We start from the raw sequence: 21,755 nt of genomic DNA on the forward strand, positions 1-21,755 counted from the left end.
GATCTGATGACTAATCACACAGAAAACTGTTGTTTTTATGCTGATGTCTTAACTTCTAGTCAGACCCCTGAAGACGCCAAGGCACATGAACCAAGTATCCTCAGTAAGCCCCTTACCAAAAATACACTGTCTGATGATCAAGCAAATATTCCTATAGGAAAACATAACTGCTTTGTAGAAGATGCCTCTAACAACTGTGACACTAACACTAAGCTTCATCCAGACAAAAATCTGATCGCAGTTGATGAACTTTCTGACGATAAACTTGAGTACCTGGAATGTTCTGATGTGATGACAGCTCATGAAAATGAAATCTGGGAAAAGAAACTGCAATTTTTATTAGAAAGTGATAATGAAGAAGATATAAAACAGGGTGAGGATTGTTATGGGTGTGATTATTTCCTCAGTGAAATGCCTCATCTGTTTCAAGTGTCAGATAACACTGTGCCTATGGATACCACCATTGGCTTCTGTGGTCATCAGTCAAAATCCAAAGAAGTAGATGTAAGGAGAGATCTCTCTGCATACAGTCAGTCAACCTGGCAAGCAGGGATGACCCTTACTGTTGGACACCACCAGGATAAAACTACCACAATGAAAGACAAAATCAAGTATACGCTTCCCATTGCTTCTTCAGCAATTGAAAATGATTACCCTAGAACTGAAGAAGAAAATACCACAGGTAACTATTCAGCTGCAAATTTCCCCACTGACAGGTCACAGGACATGGATCATGTACTTGCAGATATGGAGCCGGCCTCTTCTGGCTTAGGTGGCTCTTTGACAAATCAGGCTGCTAAGACAATGACAGCAAATACCACGGATGGAGGCGTGCTAAATAAAAGCTCACAGGAGTTAGATGAAGTGAGGAGAAAACGAGCAGAGGAAAAATCTAAGTATGTTGTATTGAATCTGATAGAAAGACTCAGAAGAGACCTTTTGAAGCTGCTAAACCCCAAAGAGCTCTGCAAATATCTAACTGTCACAGGAGAATCTGCTCAAACTAAAATTGGGGTTATGGATTCCAGTGTACTCTTTCCTGGTCAAGAAGGTGTTACTTCAACACAGAGACCTCAAGAGATAGACAGACTGCAAATCCAGACTGGTTTATGTCCTACAGAGACGGCAGATAATAACTGCCCTGGGGATGCGAAGTGGAGCAGGACCCTGTCTGAGAAAAATCAGGTGCCGAATGAAAGCATCTCATCCAGCGTAAGTAAAGCAATTTATCATTTACTATCAAGGGTTTTTTCACTGACTTGAATGCTCTCTTTTCTTATTTGTGGCAAAATAATGTAAAATGTAAATTACTTCAAAAGATACTACTCAAGCACTTGTGAATGACAGCTACTGCTGTGAAGGAAATCTGGTTTTGAAAAAAGGCCCAGATAAACCAGAAGCTTTCCTAATTATAGAGGGAGACTGATAATAGTAAGAGGCACTAATGGGACTGTGGACAGCTGGGTAGGGAAATCTGATATTTAAACTACTGCATGTGTCTTATCCAAGCAGTCTCTCCCTCTCTAGCTCTCTCTTTCTCAAGAAAGTTTCTCTAACCACTCTTGTGAGCAGAGAATATTTTACATTATTTTCTTTTCCAGCTATGATTAAAGTGATCTCAGTTACCTTACTGCAACTTGTGATCTCAGCTGTCTTTCTGCAAATTTGAAATAAATCAACTGAAAGCAGTTAAGACTTACCTGGATTTCCTCCATGTAACTAAGATGAGAGCTTGAGACACTTTACATTCTTCCTAATAAAAGCATAAAAGATGTAAATGTTCTAGCAAAAAATAGTTTTTTTCCCTTTGTGAAGATAGTGAAACCCCAAATCCTTTCTTCATGCCTCTGCATTATATATTCTTGGCTAGATAACCAGCTGATACACAGATTCATTAAAATGGAATTAAATGGAGTTACATCAGTTTTCATCAGAGGGCAAATGGGGCCATATTTTTTTTATTTCATGTAGTAAAAAGCAAAGAAAAAACAAAAGCCTAAACAATGAGGCAGATCCTGTTCCTTTCTCATTCACTTACCAAAGGATTTTAAAGCATGTGACAATGAACAAGAAAATCTATTTGAGAAAACTAGTAAGAGTGTATCCTGAATGAGGATGTACACATATGCCTCCTATTAACCTGGAAGGGATCTGAATAACTTTACTGCAGATCATGGCTGGCTGATAATAGGCTTTTGAAATATAAATATCTTCATGCAAGGAGTAATTTATCAATTCAATACCACATTTTGTGTGGTCAATGCAGAAACACTGGAAACCTCTCTGAAAAATTAACCTTAATCTTTAGGGTTACAGTGGGGCATGAAAGCAAGCCATTACATGGGCGTTAACCAAACAGCCCATCATTTGAATGCAGATAGCATTCAAGAATCATGGCATTTATGCAATATTTTGACCCAGAATACAGTTTTTGACTAACTAGGCTTCCCCTCTCCCTCTCTTTTCCTCTGTCCCTATGACAACTCTGCTGTTGCTCTGAGAGTTCGTTTGCTTTCACCAGCAGAGCCCTGATATCTCATTCTGATCTCCCCGACTGCTTGAATTAGCTGCTTCCATTTATCAATGTTAGCTGCATTTGGGCATGGGTGGGCTCACATTAAGTGGGCACGCACACATACACATACCCATCTTGTACTTTCAGGTCCACATGCTTTCTTCTGTTATGTTTTTCCAGCTTAAAAAATCTCCCATTTCAAACTGATCCTTTAACTTTGAATTAAGTCATTGGAACATTTTAAACAATTAAAACCAACCAAAGTACCTCATATGGAAAAGTGCCCAAAGCACCTGCATTCCAGTTTTCTTTCCTTACGTATCCATTAAAAGAGCTGCAATATTTTAAGTGTGTCTCCCACGCTTACGTTGTAAAATATCTCTTGGTGAGGTTAATCTACTAAGAATATCATGATATTATGCATTGTCATGATTTGGATTGGGCATTAAACCCCAGCCCATTCAGGGTGAAGCCATTAAAATATCATGGATGTTTTTGCAAGAGCAGGTATGGTATGTTAATCAGATTAGCTAGATATATTCTAACTACTCTGATCCCATGCATCCCTTGCATGTATATACATGTATGTGTGCACATATGTGTATACTGTATGTGTGTTTCAAAGCTTCATTGCATATATATCTGAAACAAACACATAAAGAAAGAGAGTAGGGATGAGCATGATCCAAACCCTTGATTTAAATGCTCTTGTATGAATTATTTGGATCTGGGTTGTACCCAAATTCATAATTTCAGCTCAGTGCTGTCTTAATGCTGAGTCAAATTCAAGCCTCAGCCCCAAAGACTGCAACCTGGGGAAATTTAGGCTGGAATGCATTCTCCCTTAGATTGCCCTTTATGAGATCTCTAATGATACCATGGTATCTTCTGTATTTTTCCAGTGCAAAGTCAGGATGGAGATCAAGAACCAGCCTGATGCACTATGAACAACCTGATCTGCTTAGGGCTAACTTGGGCATAGCCTTGCATTTGGGCCACCGCAAAGTTTCTGAGCCCCAGCAGGAGCATCATAAGGCACTTCCCCCCTTCACATAGTTCTTCTTAATCTCCGTGGGTAGGGACAGACATTCAAAAAGCTGGGGCCTGGCTTGATTCAACCTTTGCAGGTTAGTCTACCCTGCCTAGGCTGAAACTGGTTTGTAACAGGACAAACATTCGCTCTGGACTGAGACAATACAGGCACACGCCTGCAGTTGCTCAGGGCAGGCACTGGGGGGTGCTAGAGCAGGCCCTCAACTGCAGGGAAGCTATGGGGGGAGGCATGGGTAGTCTGGGCTGAACTGGCCAGGAAGGGGTTTAATTCCCTGTCTCCATCTACTGGCAGGGACCCAAGCCAGATCTGCCCATCCTTCCCCCTTGCAGGGACCCCGCCTGGCTGTGCCCCTACCCTGTCACTGCAGGGGGGGGGGCAGGGCCCTTGTTGGGGGCAACAGCGCCTGTCATAATGTGAGGGAGTGAGCCCCTTCCTGGTGGGGGTGCTGCACTGCGTGGCTGGCAGCGCTGCAGCAGCACTGGGGTCTGGAGTGGGCCTCTCTGTGCTTGAGGCAAGCCCACTCTGGGCAGGAAGAGACTTATTCAGACGCTAGCCCCTGCATCGCATTGGGGTCTTCCCAGCACAGCTGTAGCTTGGCATGTGCTTGGGGTCAGTGGCTGAACAAGTCTCCTCCTGCCAGGATGGGGCTGGCCAGTGTCCAAATAAGCTTCCTCCTTCCCAGATGGGGCTTGCCTCAAGCACAGAGTGGCCACCAGCATTGCAGTGGGGTCTGCCCGGCACGGCTGCAGCCACCACTTTGTTCTCCAGGCCAGCATCTGAATAAGCGTCCTCCTGCTGGGAGGGGGCTGGCCTGAGCACAGAGTGGCAGCTGGGCCAGGCAGACCTTGCTGTGGTGCCAGTGGCCACTCTGTGCTTGGGGCAAGCCCCCTTCAGGCAGCAGGAGGCTTATTCAGATGCTGGCCACTGGCACTGTATTGGGGTCTGCCTGGCCTGGCCTGCCTGCTGCTGGGCCTGGGCCAGTGGCTGAATAAGTCCTCTTGCCTTGAGCACAGACCAAGCGGCAGGGACTGGAGCCCACCCTGCCCAGCAGCTGGAGTGGCAAGTGAGTGACGGTGATGGGCAGCAGCCCGTGACCACTACGCAAAGTGTGAGCCCCTTCCTGGCGCGGACCACTCTGCCGGGTGGGCAGAGCTGCTGGGGAGCACGGCAGTGCTGCAGGGGGCTTGCAGGGTTCTGCTGGCTACACAGCGCAGCACTCCCACCAGGAAGGGGCTCACTCCCCCACATTATGACAGGGGCTGCTTCCCCCCAACAAGGGCCCTGCCCCCTCCTTATGCACTAGCAGGGCAGGGGCACAGCTAGGCAGGGCCCCTGCAAGAGGGGAGAGCTGCAGTGAGGGTGGGCAGACCTCGCTTAGTCCCTGCCAGTAGAATAGAGAGGGGGACTTAAACCCCCCCCCGGCCAAACCCCTGCCCCTGCCTGTCCCTGCTCTGGCTGGGGAGCAGAGGGGAGGAGCCAGCCTGCCTCGGCTGGAGCACAGAGCCCAGCCCAGAGAGCATGCCGGGATGCTGGGGGTCTCTGGTTTATCTTAAACCAGCAAGGGGTCTGGGACAGACATTGCATAAACTGGTTTGAACCAAATCAGTTAAATCTGGTATTACATTCAACCAGGTTTATCTCAGACCAGTTTCAGCCATTCTCAAACTGGTTTATGTGCACTGAACATCTGTTCTGTTGCATGTTTAAACCAGTTTCTGATACTTTAAACCAGTTTATGTGTAATGTCTGTCCCTAGCCTGTGAGTGGTTGGCCAGCTCTGTTAGCAAGTAGTAGAAACAGACCCCAATTACCCCTGTGTCTTGTCCTTCCCAATCCCCTTTTGGCAAGTTGACCCTAAACTGGAACAGCTCTGAAGCAGTCTCCCTGTCTTCTCTCTGGTGCAGTAGCTGCTTTTCTGGATTGGCTTTACTTCCATTAGCCAGTCACGGTGGGAATCTCCTTATCCACTCTCATAAAAGGTTTTACCTCAAATGTAGCTTGCAGTGAAATGTTTTATTAAATATTTCAGCACAGCTTAATTTGTAACAGATAATAAAAGCCAATTGTGCCAGTGGCACGATGTTGCATATACTACTGAAAACTAGGAGGCTTCAAGTTCATAACATACTTGCATTCAAGAGCAAGTGCTTGTCAAATGTTCAGTCAGCATGACAAGCCTGGAGTAAACCTGGCGTCATTCCTAAATTGCAGCCCCCATTTCTGGAGGCTGCCAAATGCCAGCAGTGTCACTGAAGCACTGCTGCAAATGTTCAGTTCAAAGACTTTCTGGGACAGGAACACAACACTTAACCTTGTGCCTTAGGCACTCCATGGAAAAATGACATAGGTTGTAAGCGTATCTGAAGGGTACTTTTCCTACTGACCGGGGCCACAGCTCATAATACCAGAAGAACCTCCATCTCACTACTTTGCTCTAGCTAAGGCTGGAATAACCCCAGTGATATTTGCCTCAACTAGCCTCACTCAAATTCCCCAGATTTCTATATTTTACAATAAAGTGAGACTTTGAGCCAGGTAATGAACATAATTGGGAAACACTGACTGATGAACATTAATCTGCTTAAGACATGGCTTGATTCCTGCCTCAGCTGCCATAAAATTTGGCAGATGTCCATGTTGGAGGGATTATGTCAGTGCTATCTAAAGTCCCGTGGTGCTACCCCCATGTGTGTTGCTTTTCTTAGGATCATCAGCCTGCTCCCTGATGTGCAGTGAAGGTAGGAGTATTTGAACCAAAGCTGACAGAAGTGGCCAAGCACATGAGCTGTTCTCCAGACCTGGGGAAGGAAGAGCAGAGGGAGACAGCACTGCACTAGGGAGAAACAAGCAAAAGAAAGGTGTGGGGAAAAGGTGGAAAAGAAAGAGGAGAGGAATGATTTGAGTTACACAGAAAGGGATAGTGAGGGAGGAATCTGATTATAGGGGTGTTATTATTAGCCTTCATGGAGACACCTGTCCGCTAAAAATTAGACCAAGCCCAACAGTTCCTTTCACATCGGTCAACAACCAGCTGTCAGATGGAAATTTCTTAATTACTGTTTCTGAAAACAAAATGAGTATAGACTTCTGTTCAAAAGCAATAATAAGCCAGAATTACTGTGCACAGTCAATATGCCATTTTCAATCAGTCTGTAATTTTACTTTTAATTGAAAATGTATTGAAACATGTCTATTTCTCTTGTCCTCATATGAGCACAGAGTTGCTGGCAAGAATGAAGATTTGGGGTAATTCAAGGACAAAAAAATCCTTTCCTGTCGTTTGGTTGTTTTTGTGGTTATTGTTTTCAAAATGAGACTCAAATTCACTGCCTGTTCCTGCCTCAACTTTCTTTCATTCCAAACTGGTTCTTGTTGTGACCTTTCTATTGTAAGAAATACCACTGGTGGCCTGAATTAAAGCCTGTGAAGTGTTAAAATTTGGAATCAGTTTTGAAGGAGGAAAACAGAGGAGTAGAACAAAATGCATTCTCCACTAGAGTTCTGCAGAGATCAGTGGATGGCAGCAATATAATCTTTTCTTTGGCTTCAAACCAGGGAGGACTGACACCTGGTCTTTTCCCACCCACTTTGAGGTAGGAGCTTGAACAATTCAAAGCAAAACTCTGTTAAAGCATTAAATGTCACTTTGAGAAACATGCTACTAATCTCATCTAGTTCCAAAGTAAAATTATGGGCCTGATCTCTGTCTGGAATAAATTAGTATTTCTTCTGTATATGTCCTGATTCTTAACAAAATCCAAAATTGGGTTTTGGATTTTGTTAAGAATCAAGGCAGTTTTTAGTTTCGTCATCAACATTTGGAAAAACACATTAGGTCCCTGTACATGAGACAGGAGGCTACTCTAACAAACTATAATTGCAGTGTGTCGGAGCAGACTAAATTAATCGAGTCTGCAGGAGCACAGCAGCTTCAGCCAGGCTCCATGTCCTGTGTATCAGCGTCTCCACGCTTCAAAATGGTAGTGGGGAGCTTTAACTAAAGCTAGTTTGTTAAAATTTTGATAAAGTGCCCCTACTGCCATTTTGAAGCACAGGAACGCTGATACATGAGACCCTTCCTTAGAATAGTTCTTGGAGCTGCTCTAATTAAAAGTCCCCCCACCCACCTCTGGAGCCCGTGTGAAAACACCCTTATCTCTGCTTTCGACTCATGACTTTGACCACACTAATTTAGAAGGAAGAAACAAGAAGGCCTCTGCTCAATTCCCATGAACTGAAGAAATAGATCATTGTTTCAGCTCTTTTAGGCTTTTTTTTCCCCCAGGGTGCTCTCTCCTTTTGTGTGTTCAAAATTCATACCTGCAAATGATTGTGCTGCTTTTTTGTGCCATTAATACACTAGAAGACTTATGCCTGTTAATAGGTAGCTAAATATCTACTGGTAATTATCTGTGCATTTGTGCAGGCAGTCTGCAGTTCACTGAGATTGCAAAAGAGCAAGTGCAGTAACTTAGAAGTACAACACTGCTCTGCAAAAATGTAGGCTAGACTGAGGCCTAGGTGGAAATCAAGCCCGTGAGTTCTTAAACCACCCTTATAGAACTGATTTTTTCTTTTGCGATCCTAAAAAGAAGTTTCTAATAGTGATGGGGTCAAATCAAAACTAGGGTTGAGTATTATTTCAGTGAATACTCTGTTCACTGTTGAATGTGGTTTGGGTTGACCCAACACTATGCACAAATTCACTTTTGGTAGGGAATGAAAAAAGCAAAGAAAAAAAATTGGAAATAACAAAATGTTTTCTTCAGCATTTCTGAAATTATTCTAAGTCAAAGCAGAGATTTGATTACAGGTTTTCCACCTCAAGAGAGTGCCCTCATCACTGAACTATAGCACATTCTGTTGAAGCTGTTCCTTTTTGTATAAAATACTTAAATTGGAGTAGATAATAAGAGTAACTGTTGCATCAAGGAGCCAGGGCACTCACCTAGGAGGTAAGAAATGTTGGTTATAGCCCCTCTACGAATCATAAAAGGGTCATAAAAATTATAATACTCAACAGAGAAGAGTTCACCCTACAACAATCTATAATATAATGGTCAGGACATTATCCTCAGAAGTAGGAGGCATGGGTTCAGGCTTAGGTCCAGGATCTCCTCCCTAATTTTGTGAATCCACTCCTTCGCTTTCATTCAGAAATATACATATATGAAAGAAAACATTTATTTAATGTGCAATGAAACATTTCATTTGACTCAGAAATGAACATTTTTGAATAGTTGAAAATTCTGGAAAATGTTGCTTTCGAGTCAAATGGAAATGAACATCTTTTTTTGTTTCGGCCACAAGAGCAAAATATCAATGATTTTCTCAGTGCTAATCAAAACCACAAATCCAAACATTTCCCACCAGAAACTGATATTTTCCTTCAACCATTTCCCATCAAAATAGACTTTTTTCATTAAATGGACATATCTATAATTAAATTTTTTCTTGAAAGGATTAAATCATTCCATTTTCATAAGAAAATTATGGGAGAAAATATTTTCCAAGCCAACTCTGCTCTTGGTCTTTAAAAGGTTTGTGTCTGGAATCACAATAGCCCAGGAAGATGTGGTCCTGACCCCAGACATTTGACAGCCTATAACCTTTGGCAATGCATGTCATATGGCTAGAGATAGGAAAGATAATCCAGGGCCTAACCATTCTGTTTTTCACACCAGAGTTACAGCCAGCTCCAGTCTGTACTGAACCTGAAACACATTGTTTGGAAAGTTTAGATCATGTACTATATACAGTACTTCACAGCTCAGACTCACCCTTGGCAATCTCTGTGAGTCATTCTTTAAGGTGAAAAAGCTGTGCTTTCTCCTATTTGAAGTGCTATAGCTCTTCTCTGCAGCCTCTTTTTCTCATTCCTCAGCCTGCATTTTAGCAAGCTCTTGCAAGATAAAATATAGCTGCTGTCATCGTCTTCACCTGTCTAGGCAGCTGAAATAAATAGAGATACTCGGTTATTGTAACTAATCCAAGACAGGTGTGCCATTTAAACCAGGGTTTTATTTTAAGAAACAGGAATTTGGGTGGCACTGAACAAGAATGGGAATGAGGCAAGGATGCCAAGATATGGCAGTAGGTGGACATTTTCTATTTACACAGATCTCTATTGCTAGAGAACAGGCTGAACCCAAACCTGGCTCCAAAGAGCTGTGAACTTTGAGGAGGAAGGGACACAGATGCAGACGCAAAGCCAAATGATTCTGTGCTCATTATTCCTATGCGTTTAGGCCTGTCCATGAAAAGAGGGAGATTCAAAAGAGCAAACAGTCATCCACAGTAGAGAAGTTACACCGATTACTTCCTCTGCATCCCGGTGATGACTGAATACGTTCCCCAGACAAAAGTGCTTCATTTGGCTGGGGGACAAGCAGCATTCAGTGTAAATTAGGCCAGAACCTCAGCAGGATAAGAATGAGCAGAGCTAGAGCCAATGAATGCTGACTGTATTGTGTGCCAATGTGGCTGCAGCATGGTGGTGCAGTAATGGTGCACTGCCCACTCCTTCAGCCAGTAAATGGCTTTGATTGGGACTGTGTCTCTAGTGCCTTCTGAAGTAACTCCCTCCTCCCCTTCCACTCCAACCATTGTCTGCTAAGAGGAACCCATTTAGGAGAGACTCATCAAGTTAGTATTACTATCTCAGCCTCCTGCAACTCTGTAGTATCAAGAAATCCCTAATTCCCACAGCTGTGTTCCTCTGCCCGGTAGAAAGCCAGGACATCTCTCAGGCCTGATGTCAGCAGCAGCACACTACAGCTCAGCAGCATCCTTGTGTTGTCCCTCTGTGAGGTCCCTAAAAGTTTTGCTGTTGGCACTCCATGGGACCTGGCTTCTAGATTACGTGGGAGGGGGAGGGGGTAGGAGTGGACGCCAGCTGTTCCATGCTGTATCATCCCCTACTGATCTTGTGAATCTCCATGTCGTAATCTCATGAAGAGTATATTCTGCTCACTTCCCTTTGCTTTTTTTCTTCTCCTTACTGCCCTTCCAAGCCCTTGATCTGTACATTACACTAGTTCACAGAGATTTTCCATCATGTAATGCACACCATAATTTACATCACTTTGGAAGTTAAGCCAAGCCATAACATGATAGTTTGTATTTAGATTATAGATGTGATATTTAAAGAGATGGAGGAAAATAGTATGGTGAATGACATGCAGGGAATTCAGGTAGCAGTGAACAGGTGTACCAGGCCACTTCTGAGTACTGCAGACCGTTTGTAGCCACTAACCTTTCTGATGGCAAAGGCTTGATTTAAAATGTTCTTGAATCTACCAGTTACAGACACTTTGGGAGAGCAACAAAGTTTGAAGAATCAGAGTTTAAAGGAAACTCTTTACATTTCACCTGATTCAACCAGAACCAGACTAGGCAGCTCCACTCAGAATGAATTAAAAATGAGGAGAGAAAAATGATTCTGCTGGATATAACTTTCTATTTGTATGACACCTTCTATCTGTGGGTATCAAAGTATTTTACCAATAGTAATTAATCCTGAAAAAAAAAAAGAGGTAGGATCGTATTATTACATACATTTAACAAATGGAAATACTAAAGCATGACAAAGTTAAATTACTTATTCATGTTGTGAGTGTTAGAGTTGCCACTGGAAATCATGAGTCCTGGATACAACCACCGTTTGATCACTCTCAGTCCCAGAAAACTACAAGTGCCTTTCATAGTCCACTAGAATATATAAATCCATATATGAACACATCCCATCTGCATGATAAATCTCCTCATAGATTTATGGGAAGTAGTTAAGTACAATATTTTTTAAACAGTTGTAGTTATTGACATCCGTAGATTTTTCCACACTATAACAGACTACATGCCTTTTATCTGGAGGAAATCCGTTAGCATCACTTTCACAGAGCAGTCGCTAAGATCAGCCCTGGCCTGCACTGTGTTTTCCACCGGTTTTTCAACACAGTGGAAAAATTCATTCTGCAGACATGTGAGGTCAAGTGGCAAGCACAGCACAGTCTGTAAGGGGAGAGGCTGTTTTCCATTGATGTTCTGATTGACTGAAGATGAAAAACATTGCTTATTTCTCTGCAGCTTTGATAATTCACTATAACTGCTAGGTATAAGCCACCTAGAAACAATAGGGACAAAGAGAGATTCTACATCACATAACAAAATGTGCCATTGAACACAATGGCCTACATCAGGACTATCTAACTTTGGAGTGGCCACAAGTCATACATGACATGGGACTCAAGCCATGCAGGTGCCAGGCACTGCAGGGCCTCCTCTGCCATACAAGCCTCCACCATACAGGCTCCAGGATCCTACTGCTGCATGGGCCATAGGCCCTCCAACCCCATGGGCTGCGCAGCCCCAGAGGGATATAGCAGGAAGCAGAAGCTGAAAGAGGGAGGAGATCCCAGCTGCAGTAGTAGCAAGGTGAAAGGGCAAGGAGTAGCACCGCCAAAGGAAGCCACAGGCTGTGAATTAATTGCTAACAGATGACATGCAGCCTGGAGGCTGTCAGCTGGACAGCCCTGGCCTACATTTTCCAAAGGCAGGCACCTAAGTCCGCATTTTGGCTTCTAACTAGAACCAGGCTGATTTGCACAATGTTGAGCTCCCTCCATTCTCCTTTGGCTTTAGCTTAATCCTCACATGTTCAACACCTCTGAAACTCAGAAAAATCGCTTGGGTATCTTCATCTAACTTCAGACCCCCATTTGAAAGTTTGGGCCTATATTTTGTAGGCAAAAGAAACAGATGACCTTTTGTGGTACAGCAGTTTGAGTCTTTTGCTACCTCTCTGAAGGTGTTCATCTTAGCCCAGTGCCTGACTTATGCGAAAAGCTGTTCCCAGCTGACCCAACTGTAAATGAATAAATGTTTGTTTGAGTGAGGGAGCAAAAGGTGGCCAGATGTGATGCTAAACACATTGCTTCTACAGAACCTGGTGTGCTTTTGCCACACTAGCTAAATGGATCATTAGGTTTAAGGGGACCTGTGGGCTGACTCTTGAGAGAAACCTGAAATTCTGGCCCCACTGAATTCAGTGGCAAAACTCCCGGTTGCTATAATGAGATAACACCTTGACGAACACACCTTGTTTTATTCATTATCTACAATAGCATGAGTTGATTGCTATTTTATAGTATCCCCCAAACTGACATTGGAAATAAGCCTGCACATTTCCAAACTTTGTTAAAATTGTTATCCTGGTACAAACCTATCTGTTGACAACATAATTTATAATTCAGCTGGACCAGCATCTTAATGCTAACTCCTTTAAAGCTGGGGGAAAGTTGACTTTGATTCTGATTTTTGTGCTCATACCCCTTTCTGATTAAAATATGAAACAGCTGTGCAACATGAAATACTTGACACATTTTAAAAATCTATTGTATTCATCAGTTCTCTGCCATGGCATAAATATCAGCACCTAACAGTTTACAAAAGGTCCATTAAATAAATAATAAATCAATACTCAAAAACTATGGTGCTCTTTAAAGAAAAAAATCCACAAAGCCAAGAGGTTAAGGGATCCAAACAACCTTACCTGCCATAAAGAGACCCCATGAAGGGGGAAAATCTAGTGTATTTTAAGCTATCAGTTTGATCTAAACCACAAGCACAAAAAATACATAATTCAAAACTCTATGTTTGTCATTATTGGGGAGATTTGTGGTTTTTGGTTTCCTTAATTAACTGTGTCTTCCCATACAATACACTTAGATTTTTTGTAAGTTTCATCTTAATTCTGAATAATAGCTTTATAATGCCTATTTGGGGGATAACTTCAGTACCTTTGCAACCAGAATTACTGATAGGTACAGCTAGCCAAAAATGTGGATTGTGTTTAGCAGAAAAGTTTGGGATGTTTAATCGAAATCAGAGCAGTAACGTTGATGTGTACTTTCAATTTTCATGCCATCTTAACGTAGTTATGTCTGTGTAGTGATTTTCTGTGGGAGTGTCTACACACGTGCTTTACTGCATAGTAGACTAATTTACTGCGCAGTGGCTGTTTCTACACAAGATGTTGACTGTGTAGTCATTACTGCGCAATCATGTAATACTTGACAGTGCAGTAACTAGAGTTACTGTGTAGTAGCATTGAAAAGACCTTTTTTATGACACTGACTGCATAATAGCTGTGGGTGACCGGTGCAGCCTTAGTTGGGGGAGGGGCACATGCCCCCCCTGTGACAGCCGATTGCTACGGCCAATCGCTGCGATCACTGCAGCCACTTCCAGGAGTGGCTGCAGCCACTTCTGGGAGCAAGTGGCAGCCGATTGCTGCAGCCAGTCCCAAAAGTGGCCAGCCACTCCCGGAAGTGGCTGCAGTGATCGCTATGATCGGATGGCTCTTGTAGGAGGGGTATCAGTGCTTCCGCCTGCCCCCTCTGCCCATCACCTAAGCAGTGAGTGCAGCCAGTCAGGGGGTGCACCAACACTTTCAGGGGGTATATGTGCACCTCTATGCACACTGTACACATTGCCACTGACTGTAGCCCAAGACTACTGCTCAGTAGTGTCGTGCTACACTTTCTGCCATGCAACACTGTTGCACAGTAGTCATGGGCTACTGTGCAGTCAGCATCTCATGTAGATGTGGCCAGTAAAACATCACTGTCTACACGTATGTGGCAACTGGGGTGGTGTAGACTAATTTACAGTGCTTTCAGACAGTACCTGTGTCTAATGGGATTATCTGACAATGGAGTAAATTACTGTGCTTAAATACACATGTAGACAGTGACGCCAGGATTAGCTTACTCTGGCTCAAGTTGTACCAGAGTTTATCAGATACATTACTTGCATGTGTAGGCATTCCCAGTGACACCAGGAAGTCCTGTCTCTCCCTCCTGTTTCTGACTGCTGCCCTTAGGTTGTACTGGTCTCCCTTGCTATCTTGTATACTTGGGTTTAGGTTGTTCTCCACTGATACCTTCAGGACCATATCAGCATTGTAACTTTCTCAGGTATATTCTCCTCTTACTTATAGGGGTTCAAGATCATTTTTCTCCCAAAGTATTAGCCTGTATTTTTCCAGGTTCAGTCTCATACTATTTCTTGTTCACATTTCTTGTTCCTGTGGGTCCCTTTATACAAGTAATCTGGCTTCACTAATGGTCCCAAAATAGTATCACATCTTATATTCACAAATGTGCTACCTGTGCCTTTTTCCAGACTAGTAATGAAGTTAAATAAAATCAGGCCCTTACAGCAGCCCCAATGTCAGCTAACCCACTTGATAAATTGAAGGAAGCTCTTAATAGTCAGATATTTACATAATAACCAACAACAACTTTCTGTCTAATTCCATCCAATTCTATTCATGTTCTCATACGATCTTTATTACCGTCATCTGTTAGCTATTCTAAGCAGCCTTGTGTGGACTTTCATTAGAGAGACCATACACCGGTGGCTGTAGGCAAATAATAAACAGATTCTCTGATCCTCCTAGAAGTAATTCCTTCAAAGGCTTTTCTTGGGGCCAGTAACTAAGGGCAGAGGGTGACCAGGGCAGTGGCCACAGGGACCACCTCTGGGAGGTGGGGAGGCACAAAAATAGCCACTTCTGTAGCCTAGGTCATGTCACTGCCCCGTGCAGAACCATTACCTGGGGCCTTGTTATGCATCTCCTTGCTGCCACCCTTGGCTTGTCACAGAGAATTTCAGAATGCAAAGATGTTAATTCAACACTTTTCATAAGCAACGGCATTTGCTGTTTAAAATTTAAAAACCTAGTACACGCTGCAACAGACTGATGTTTACTTATATAAACCATGTAACTGAAGTCTCCTCTGGGGCAACTGTAACATATGCAGAAATCTGGAACTTGAGTACCTGTCAGCATTATTCTTAATATACCATTAATCATGCCATCTGCTTTTCATATTGCATTCATTCTGTGTGTACTCAGAAATAACTGCTGAAGCATAGCCCACATACACAATATTTCCTTGACATCAGTGCCCACAAATGTTTTCTTAAATATGCATTTGCCATTGCATATTGATTTAATACTAGCAAGTGAAAGGTAGTATTGCCCTTTTCAAGAAACTCAGCAAACTGCAAAGCAATCAAGATGAAAATACAACCAGCCCACTTGTGCAGCCAGTCAGAACTCAGAAAAAGGGTCTGGCACAAAAGGAAATGCCATAGGCCTGAGGCAAGCCAAATATCAAAGCAGAAAGGCATCCAATTGAACTTAATCAAAAAAAACCAAACCAAAACAAAACAAAAAAATCCCACCCCTATGGATGAAAAAGGCCCTTCTAAAACAGAAGAGGCACCCCAAAACTACCTGCCAACATGAATACTGTACTGTATTGTATCATGAGGAAGTAAGGGATTCCTTTATTAAAGATCTTTGATTAATAAAGTTATATCCTGACTTAAACATAGGCAATAAAAAAAGACACGGCATTCAGCGTGATGGTATAACACAGTAAAAAAACCTGTATTAATAGGATTGCCACCATTTTGGCTGACATACTGGGGGTGTGAATGACAGACTGCCAGAGACTGAACTGAGGTACTAAAGCAGGAGCTAAAGAGCCACGTCTGGGCTGGAATATAGACTCAGAGGTTCTGTGGACTGGGTACAAAATGGGAACATGTAAAAGTCACCAATGAGTTACACACACTCAGGTACCTAGTTAGACTCTGAAGGCCACTGTATACTTAGCCAAATATCTAATTTTTACTATGGGATGAAGTGTGGTATCGAGGAGTGTACAATTAAAGCTTCTTAAAAAAATTTTGGTGAGGAGCAAATGTTACTCCCTGACCCCTGTGAAAGTTCACTTTCAATCTTCAGTTCTTTCATAGAATCATAGAACCGGAAGGGACCTGTAAGATCATCAAGTCCGGTCCCCTGCCATGGGCAGGAAGTTGTTGGACTCAGACAAGTTTGTGAAAGTGCCTGTTCAGCCTCATCTTGAACACCTCCAAGGAGGGTAACTGCACTACCTCAGCTGGGAGTATGTTCCCGATTCTGGCAACTCTTATAGAGAAAAAGTTTTTTCTTATGTCTAGCTTGAATTTACCCTGTTAGTTTATGCCCATTGGTGCCTTCCTGAAGAGTTGCTCCCCTAGTTCTTGCTACTCACCCTTGATGTACTTGTAGGCGGCTATCAAGTTGCCTCTCAGCCTTCTCTTACTCAGACTGAACAGGCCCAGTTCCTGGAGTCTCTCCTCATAGGGCCTATCTTCCATGCCCTGGACCATACATGTAGCCCTTCTTTGTATCCTCTCAAGCTTATCCATGTCCTTCTTGAAGTGTGGTGCCCAGAACTGGACACAGTACTCCAGCTGTGGTCTTACCAGCGCCAAATAGAGGGGAGGAGCATCTCCCTGGATCTATTGGCCACACATTGGCTGATGCACACCTGAGTTCAATTTGTCTTTTTGGCATCCTCATCACACTGTTTGCTCATATTCATCTTCCAGTCGATTGTGACTTCCAGGTCTCATTCAGATGCTGTTCCACCTAGTGGACTACCACCCATCGTGTAGTTATGGAGAGGGTTCTTCCTACCCAGGTGAAGGACTTTTCACTTCTCATTGTTAAACCTCATCTGATTTAATTCTGCCCGTGAATCCAGTCTGTCAAGGTCATCCTGAATCTTTGCCCCATCCTCTGGTGTGCCCGCATTTCCCCACAGCTCATAAAAAAGGGTTTGCCATCATGGAATCTGACATGTCCTCCTCCTCTGACTTAGGCGGGCAAGACATCAGGGAGAATGGGGTCATGGTCAAGATAACTTCATCTCAGCTGTCCCCATCCTCCACCTGCTGTGAGCACTCAGACTGGTTGCCTGAAGGCTGCACAGTGTATATTGCACTGCCCACTGCAGTGGCAGGACAGTCTGCAGACTCCTGCGGGTAGGTGATGCTGTGGCCTCCTGCACCCCCATCGTCCCGAGGATTGGATGCAAGCATCACGTGCGTCCTTTGTGCGCATGCAGGACAGCTGCTCATAGAATGGGGCTATGGTGCATCCTGCCCCCGAATGAGAATTCTGGTCCTTGGTCCAATAGAAAGCACATTTCAGGACCTTCATCTTGCTGCAGCACTGTGCCCGGTCCCAGTTGTGGCCACACATCTTCATTTCCCTCTTCAACAACCCTTAATTCAGGGTTCGGCCATTTCAGTGTTCTGCTCAGCACCTGCCTTTTTTCCGCTAAGTGCATCTCATTGAAAACAAGGTGTAGGGAGATTTCAGACATTTGTAACTGCAATATTACATGGTGATTCTGGTGCTTTGATATCTGGCATAGCTCATGTGCTAATGGAACCTATTCAAATAGAGTATGGGGACCTCACACCCACGTTTCTTCCCCAACTTGTCAGGTTGGGGGTGTTTGCTGGGGTGATGCTTCATGGCAGGTCTATTCATTGTTCTGCTAAGCACTATTATCTGCAGCCCTGGGTGGATCACAAGTTTCTGGGGTCATTGGACACCCCAAGTTTTTAGAGGAGGGGCAGTTACAGGAGCCTAAGATGTGTAGGAATTGACATGAAAAGAACAGGGCTGTTATAATGCTAATGACCCTATTCAGTGGCGATGCGTAGGGGGTGCACGGGGTGCATGTGCATCCGCTGAGAGTGCCAGTGCACCCCCTGACCAGCTGCATTTGCCGCTTGGGTGATGGGCAGGTGGGAGTGCTGGTGCCCCCCGTGCAAGCACTGGCTAGGGAGTGGAGCACTGTAGTGCTCCCAGAAGTGGCTACAGCCACTCCCAGAAGCAGCTGCAGTGAGCAGCAATTGGCCAGAGCAATCGGTTGCCTCAGGCTCAGCCTTGGGGGACACCTCCCCTGGTCAGTGGGATCAGCCATAGGGTGGACCCCCCATCTACTTGCTGACTGGTTACTTGTGGGGCACGTACCCCCCTGACTAAGATGGCACCAGTCGCCCATGACCCTATTTAACAGCCCTACTTATTTAATCCTCTTAGTGCAGTGGTGTCCAACCTTTTTAAGTAGGAGATCACCTTTGGTATTTAAAAACATCCCAAGATCTGTGCCACCACTACCCACCTTGGCCCCCCACCCAGCAGGTAAGTCTGTGGGGAAGGAAGTGGGGGCCAGATCAAAGCAAAGGGAGAAAAAATTATTTGGGGGCATGCCTCCCCAGCAGGTAAGTCCCACGCAGCTAGGGCCCCACTCAGCTTACCCCTGCTCCTGCCTCTGCAGCACTGTCCCTCACCACAGGGGCCTTGATCTAGCCCCTGCGCCTTCCCTCCCCCATGGACTGACCTGCTGGGCTGGGGTGCATACATGCATGCACGCAAGCACTCAGCACCCTACCCCAGCCTTGATTCAACTCCAAGAGGCTCCAAGATCTACCTCAAGAGGCTCTGAGATCTACCGGTGGATTGAGATCTACTGGTTGGTGGCCATTGCCTTAGTGAAATCAGGAAAACATAACAGCATTCACTGTGGCAGCCTGTGTGCTCCACAATATTTGCAAGACCGGGAGGATGTATTCAGCAAGTCCTGGCCTGAGGAAGTGCAGCAGGCAGTGGCTAGACAGAGACATGGGCAGGCAGGGCATGGTGCCCCCTACGAGGAGCATGAACACACTGGTTGAGGAGCCACTGTGTGGAATTGCCTGGCTGCACACATTCTGGCTGCTGCAGATGGAGAGGGTGCTCTGCGGCCACCAATCAATCACCACTGAAAGCTAAACCATTCAGGAGTTACCGCAGAGTGTTTTCATAAATACAATAAAAAAAATTGTTGCAATGCTTCTGCCTGTCTCATACGTTCATTGTCTGTAGTTGGGGGGCAGGCTGTGGTGACGATAGACGATAGACTAAGGGGAGCCAGAGAAGGTTGAAGTCTACAGGTTTTTCTTTGCTTTGTGTGCACAGGGGTGAAATGCAGCAAGGATATTAAAATGCATTACCTACTGCTGGTTCCAGTAGAACTGGATGCCCAATATGCACACAAAGAAATAAGAAATCCACATAAGTGCATGGAGAATTTCAGCATCTTGTTGAGAGAGGGGGGCAGTAATTATGAAGCAGCAATCTGTTCCTGTCTCTTTTATATCCAGTCAGAAGGCCAGAGTCTCTTGTTAGCATGCCAGGGGGAGCTTGGATGGTTGGTATGTGGATTTGAATATGGTGGGTAGAGCGGAGCATGGGGGACAGCCCAAAGAAACTGGGATTTGGGGGAAGGGGGGCTATGGAAACAGAAACTTGAAGAGAGGTGTGGTGAGCAGTGTCTGGGGATGGAAGGGAAACGTTGAACAAAACAATGCCCCCAACAGTGCAGGAATGTGGATGCAGAATGGGGGGTTCCAGGCATCTTCTGGGATTGGGACACCCTGGGAGATAATACAGGGAGTGTGTTATCGGGAGTTCCAATTAGCGCCCCACAATACTCCAGTAAGCATGCAAAGATATAGATAATAAATTAATGGGGTGCAGATTTGTGCTCATATTATAAGTGCTCAGAGAATTTCGGTGCCCTGTTCATAGAGTGGGTTGTTTGAGTGAAATTTTTTAAAAAAAGCAGATTTAACACACAAAATAAAGTTTACTTGATGACATAGAAATGGAAAAATAAAAAATAAGATAAGAATAAAAATAAAGATAGGAATGAAAGGAATAAGAATAAAATAAGAATAATTAAAAATATTGGTGTAAAAATTTCAAAAAATTAAATGTATAAATGTGTCAATTAATTAATTACATTAATGTAGTGACAATTGAATTAATTCAATTAATGAAATCACACCACTTTCAGTCATCTGTACATATTAGTGAGCTCCAACTATGTGCTATAGATATCACTGGTCTGTAGTGGGGATTAGCAGTGTGCAGCACCCCCTGCTGTAATTTAGTATGAAGAGATCAGTGGGGTGGAGTGTTATGCTGTGCCCCCAACAGTAATTTACTGTGAATAATGCACTGACCATTTTATGAGATTTAGTGACAGAAAATTAAAACCCACCATTTCAATTTAGGGGGCACAGAATGCAACCATAAAGGACTAAACCCTGTCATGTGTACAAGGGTTCATGACTGACAATGCAGCAGCACTCCATTGGTCAAACTCCAGAAAGTCTCCGGTACTAGTTCAGAAACAACATGCTGTCTCAGCCTTTGCACTGCCTACTGGGTTGCAGAAGCACTTTGTCTCAAAGACATGTTCAGAACAAGGCAAACAAGCATGCACATGCCACTGTAGAAAACAGGATTGTTAGCATTCTCATTCCATCCAATCCAGATTTTGTCTGACCAGTGAGTGCCACAGGCTGCAAGCTATTCAGGATACATCTTTAAACTTCCTTTTATGAACTTTTTTTAGTAAACACCTGACTGTGTTCCTTCCTGTTTATTTTCTTTAGGACAAATTTAGCATTTTATTCTAGCAGATGACAGTAAGCTATTCTGCCCTCTTGTAACATCACAGATTCTCTCTGAGAAGACCACATTCTCTCTTTCCATGACTTTTCCCCCTGGGTGATTATGATCTGGGTTGTCTTACTCCTTAGGATTCCTTCTACTGTGCATTAGCACAGCAGGCAACACCCACGCTAATGTGCTGTAGAATGAGTTTACTGTGCATTAGCATCACAAAAAAGCAAGTGCTGGTGCTAATGCACAGTAGTGCCAATTATGGTGCATTAAGTCAGTACTTGTAATTACAGTGCATTAATAAACATGTAGATGTTTGCACTGAGTGCAGTAATGCCCACGTTTTAGGTGCTTTGGTCATTCAAGGGGAAGGCAGAGCCCTGGAATAACAGTGCAGTCTCCCTGTGAAAGGGCATGATGAAAGTTAAGATACCTCAGAGCACGCCTCCTAGAACAAGCACTGCAGGGGAAGTAGGTGGAGGATAGCCTAGTCTACAGAGCCCAACAGATGTGAACTAGGAGCAAGGTGCTCTGCCCTGTCAAGACTGGGCCTGTGCAGAAGCAGACCTTTAGCATCCTAGGGTCCATATTGTGAAAAATGGAGGTGCCAACAATGTTTAGAGAGCTTCAAAGTGAGGCAACGTCTTGGGAGTTAACTGTCAAGGAAAAATCTTAAGTTTGGTGCTGCCATCACAGGAGTTGAAACTACAGACAGGCGCCCAGAATGTGCCCTCTGGGTGACCTGGAGGCTTGTCAATCACAGAGCATGAGGTAATCTGATCTAACGCACATGCTCAGTTCACTGACTGCATGAT

General features: G+C 44.0%; 1 protein-coding gene across 1 annotated transcript in view; it reads left to right on the forward strand.

Moving 5' to 3' along the window:
* Positions 1-21,755, forward strand: part of ALPK2 (alpha kinase 2) — a 67,960-nt gene that overhangs the window by 4,127 nt on the left and 42,078 nt on the right. The window contains exon 2 of the mRNA XM_019531674.1: positions 64-1,212. Within this exon, the coding sequence (XP_019387219.1) occupies positions 64-1,212 (1,149 nt within the window). The remainder of the gene's footprint in view (positions 1-63; positions 1,213-21,755) is intronic.

The sequence above is a fragment of the Crocodylus porosus genome, unplaced genomic scaffold (assembly GCF_001723895.1).
Source record: "Crocodylus porosus isolate Cpor-Errol unplaced genomic scaffold, CroPor_comp1, whole genome shotgun sequence".
In the NCBI taxonomy this organism is placed as follows: domain Eukaryota; kingdom Metazoa; phylum Chordata; order Crocodylia; family Crocodylidae; genus Crocodylus; species Crocodylus porosus.